Below are 5,081 nucleotides of genomic sequence, written 5' to 3' on the forward strand. Positions count from 1 at the left end.
CTAAGTAATTTCATATGTTACGTATCAAACTTTTAAAAACAAATTTTGAAAATTGAAAACAATGAAGTATTTAACTGTTATTGGTACATTGAGACAGTCTACTAAATACTGAATTTGGTGCTTTTTAACTAAAAGACTAGTTACGATAAGAAATTAAGATTAGTAACTTACTAGTTCTAATCGTGGTAATCACACGTTATGTCAAAGTCCACAAGTTAAATTTCTAGCTATGTAGATTTAAAGTTTGCTTTCTAAAAAATATGAACATAACCGCGTCTTTGTAAAATAATAGAAGATTGTCAAATGGCAAAAAAAATAAAAACAAAAATGTGCCGCACATAAATTTATATATGTTCTAATCTTTTCGGTATTATTACGTTTAAATATATTTAGAATTTATGTAGTATTAGAAATTATGAGTAAAACCCTGTCGTTAGATAAAAAAGGAAGAAATTGACGTTTCAATTTATTATTTATTCAACAGTATTGATCGTTAATGAAGATAATTTATTACAAAAAATCACCGAAACAATTATTGTTTAGTTATGACCTGGTTTAATTAAAAGGTAAAGGTATAGTAAATAAATCAAATTATAGATAAAAAGTTCTTTATATTTATTTAATTAATAACGATCGTTTTATTATAACTCGGTCTTTTGTCTAGGTGGCAGCGATGGTGGTGGAGCAGGAATGTTATAATATTTCTCGTAGATCCCATCCCAGAAGAGGACGCGTTGTTGTAATAACGGTCCCCTAAGTTTTAATGTTTTGTCTATGGACATATGAGGTCCGCCATTAGCTTGGGTAGGCGGCCAGTAAGGTATCTTCTTCTCTATATCTTCTCCCTCCGGTACAGGTTTACTGAAACACAAATAATGCATTTTGTCATACACTATTCTGTTCAACATAACTTAAGATATTTCTAGAAATGAAAATGAAATTTTAAAAATGTCAATACAGATGCTATCTATTCGTAAGTTTTTTTAAATTAAAAAACACATCAAATATTTATCACCTCATTGATAACAAATTTAATGACGAAATCTATTACTATGCTAAATACAGGAAGCCAAATTTTATTCTATTAGTTATATGATTAATAAAACGAAGGAACTTTATAATCTTTACTTTTGGATCATGATATTTCCGTTTGATTTCCTTAAAAGTAAGATAACTTAAAAAAATGAGCCAAAACCAAATTATAATCAATAAACAATAAATTTCACAAGCGCTTAAACACATATAAGGGGCCTGTGATTAGTACTGCATTTACTTTTCATTAACTTACCCAGTTGTTATAAACGTTGCCCATATTTTGCGCATAATTCTTTTCATGCTTTTATAGCTGTCGGAGAGCTTTTCTTCGGATGGATTTTGAAAGAACCCTCCATCATCTACTGCCATAGTTTGTGCACAATGGTTTGCACCCCGCACCTCTGTGTTAGGTACCAATGGTGTAGCCTCATCGACGAAACTATACTCATATAAATAAATATTATTATTTCCGGATTCTACTTGTAATCTTGCTGATCTTAATGTAGAATAACCAAAAATAGTATCTGTGAAGTAATCGATATATCTAAATATAGTTTCATTACTAACAGCTTGGTGACCAAAGTAGAACTTTTTGACTGTCTCTGCAACTTCTTCTTTTTCTGCTTCGCTCTCAAAGCGCAGGTCAATGGGCAAAAATTCAGAAAATTTCTTATTCAAGTCATCTTTCCAGAGATCAAACTGTGGTATTCTAAATAAACCTTCCATTTCCGCAAATCCATACAACATCGGTAGCTTTTGTTGTTTGCCGTTCTTTAAAATATTGATAGGTGCGTCGTCTAAAAACATTTCTTGGCCTACATCACGTTCAACACACGGTGAGAAAATAAACGACGAATCTTTTCGGTTGATTAAATTGATAGAATGCAGAATGTTACTTGGAACTGATTTATAAAAATTTTCTAATGCGTAAATATCAGCGCCGTTGTCGGTAAAGTTTAACTCTTTGGCGTATGTTATGGCATTGTCAATTGGATTCACTTGAACACTAAAAGCCGAAAGGCTGGCCCCGCTTTCTGGTACAACTTTGTTGAATAGACCTCGTGTCATTGGCGAAAGCATAAGAAGATCGACGGCAGACGAACCGGCACTGTATCCAATTATAGTTACATCGTTAGGATTTCCTCCAAAACTGGCGATATTTTTTTTAACCCAGCGAAGTAAGGCTACCTGGTCCTTCATGCCTGCATTTCCTGGAACGTCCGGTGTACCTAAACACAGAAATCCACTTGGCCCAAGCCGATAGTTAAAATTAACAACTACCATTGGTTTCTCTCTGATCAAGTTTTTTACAGTGATAAGATCACCATATCCTAATTGGTACGCACCCCCATGAACGTGTACTACTACGGGTAAGTTTTCATGTTTTTTGTCAGGCACGTAAACATTTGCAATTAGACAGTCATCTACTTGAACAGTAGTATCTTTAATCGCTAGTCCAGGCATCTCCATTTGGTGACATATTATGTTACTTTTTACAGCTTCGAAGGGTTCGGACCAAGTAGGCGGCGGTAGAGGAGCCTGTAATGAAATAGTATCCTTGCATTTGATTACATATAAAATAGTTACCTATTATACACGGTTACGTGACAAACAGGAGATAACGAGAAACAAAAAGGAAATAAAATAAAAGGTAAACAGCTACAAAAACAAGATACTAGGTAAATAGGTATTTTAACGCAGACTGTAACAGTGTGTTATGTTAAAACTCATTTTGATTACTAACATTAGCACATATTGCAGAATAAATTGAATTTTTGTTCGTATCTTCCTGTCACTTCAAAATATGAAGTTGATATCTAAACGCTGTGAATTATTAAAAAAAAACTACCTAAAACTATAACTAATATTGAACAATTAAAGACTCTATTGGAGAGTAAATACTTACTACTATTATTGTATTTAAGCTAAATCAAAATATTGTTACAGCTTACATTGAATTTTTGTGTCCCGCTGGGAGCAGTAGCGTAAGGGATTCCATAAAACACAAACACATCATCGCCTGGTTTCTTGTATCCTCGAACAGGACCTTGTGCTATGTTCACCAATCTGACCTCCTCATCTCCCTGAGTCCCCACTATTATAAGCGCGAATAACAGATACTTGTACATTTTACATTTGACGCAACCGTTCCGTTAGACACCCGGAGACGTTATGTTATCTTCATTAGTTTGTCCTTGAATTGCTTGTTATTTCTGTTCCTTACGCATGGTCGATTAGGAAAATTGTTTACACTTTGATTATTAATAAATTGTTTTAAAGTTGCTGGGTCATCACAACTTTGTATTAAACGAGTATTTGTAAGTTCATAGTGATTTTGTGATTATGTAGTTAGGTTAGCATCACCTTTTTAATCGGATTTCGAAAAGATTTATTAGAATTGTTATTCCCTTAACTAGGGCTAAACTAATTAGGGAAGTTAATGATTTGATAAGAGGTAATTTAAAATATCGACGTCCTGTGGAGTATTAAATATGCTATGGGAATTGATTGTAACATGAACTTACTAACTTAAAACATATGCCTAATAATAACATTTATAGTGTGTCTCATACAACTTTCTATAGTTAAAAAAGTGAATATATGTGGTGTTCATAGTTTGTGGTCCTTATAGAAACAGCGTTGTACGTTTACAAGCTAAATGAGAGTCGTGCGAAATGGCGCGGAAGGCGATAAAATGTTTCTGAAAGCACTACCCTGGAATTTCCACATATTTTTCGAATCGTTTATCCACGAAAATCTTTACGTTTTAAGAATGGAAATGTTTTTCTATATTAACATGCTGCGATTTTTTTCCATCGGAATATTACGTTGCATTGGAAATCTAAAGCTGTATATACGTTTTGATTAACGCGATTATATATCGAATGAGGTGTATCGCAGTTAATTTTAAGTTTTCTATTGTTGTTTGGTGAGATTTGTGTGTGTAGCACTGATAGTCACGCGAAGGTTTTATTAGAATTCTAGTAGAAATTAGTTTTGGTTTGATATTGAAACTCAATATATGATAAATATTATTGATGTTTATTTATCTGGATAAGAATGTGATATTTTTAATACTGTATATGTAAAGGAAAACCTATTACTCGTTTATTTTTTCTTCTAGCAATTTCTCCATTCTCTCTTTTTTATAAAGCGCTTAAAGGATGGTAATTATATTTATTGTATTCGAGAGTAATGTCGGAAAGGGTTTTCGTTTCGTATCTTATTGAAAGAAACCTGATTGTTATGTACTTAACTCACCCTGTATACGATTTTGGGCCGTTTTTTTATTTTCAAGCTGAAAGTTTTACTTTTATTTTCCCATAGTTAATTGTTACAATAAATTTTAAACAAAATAGCAACTAAAATTTAATATAAATATAACGTAATGCCATTCAAAGTGCGGCAATTATGTTGAAATTAATTAAATGTTTATTTCATATAATATCCACATATAAGAAACAAAAGCAAACAAAACTTATGAAATTTAACAGTGAAACAAATAATGTAATTATAAAATATCCGTAAATTTAAAAATTTTAATTTTGACTATTTAAAATTTTTGCAGTCTCATTACAAAATCGCTCGCAGTACTTTGAAACATAAATACAGGATGGAACTTAAACATGTACGAATTTCAAAACATTATTGTGGTCAAACAACTCCGCGAAAAGAGGAATGGAATTCAACGCAATGGAGCGCTTTACAAGCCAGCGATATGCAGTCTATGTTAAATATTTTCACAAACAGTGATTCCTTTGTTATTTCAACGCGAATATGTAAAAAAAGAAATATCAAAATATAACTGGAGTAAGTTTTGCCTTTGTACAGAGATATTCTTTCGCATAATATTTTTATACATCTGTGTATAGAACACGTATTCATCATCATTTTAACATGGTACATTCACCGCTTCCATAAATTAAGAGCGGCAATCCAGCGTTTTTCGACAATCTTAACCAGGTTTTCTGTCTGGTCCGGCGACCCACGCCGCGTTTACCAGTCAGTGATCTCTTCTCTACATTAAGGCCTCAGTGGCTATTCGT

At 32.6% G+C, this 5,081-nt stretch overlaps 1 protein-coding gene across 1 annotated transcript; it reads right to left on the bottom strand.

Moving 5' to 3' along the window:
- Positions 1-591: 591 nt before the first annotated feature.
- LOC137929966 (esterase FE4-like) lies at positions 592-3,219 on the bottom strand. The gene is made up of 3 exons (XM_068773127.1): positions 2,988-3,219; positions 1,289-2,574; positions 592-861 (listed from the first exon to the last, which is right to left on the bottom strand). Exons 1-3 carry the CDS (start codon positions 3,162-3,164, stop codon positions 642-644), a joined length of 1,683 nt encoding a protein of 560 aa, XP_068629228.1. The 5' UTR covers positions 3,165-3,219; the 3' UTR covers positions 592-641.
- Positions 3,220-5,081: the final 1,862 nt, after the last annotated feature.

Source organism: Battus philenor, unplaced genomic scaffold (assembly GCF_028537555.1).
Source record: "Battus philenor isolate CCGP_79_NKW_IND1 unplaced genomic scaffold, ilBatPhil1.0.hap1 SCAF_5, whole genome shotgun sequence".
NCBI lineage: Eukaryota > Metazoa > Arthropoda > Insecta > Lepidoptera > Papilionidae > Battus > Battus philenor.

Bases quoted from the DNA above. Each gene is read 5' to 3' on its own strand.
- LOC137929966 (XM_068773127.1), bottom strand. From the start codon at position 3,164: ATGTACAAGTATCTGTTATTCGCGCTTATAATAGTGGGGACTCAGGGA. The intron at 2,575-2,987 runs GTAAGCTGTAAC...ATTTCATTACAG, and splicing joins GCGGGACACAAAAATTCAAT to GCTCCTCTACCGCCGCCTAC. The intron at 862-1,288 runs GTAAGTTAATGA...TTTGTGTTTCAG, and splicing joins GCAACGTTTATAACAACTGG to TAAACCTGTACCGGAGGGAG.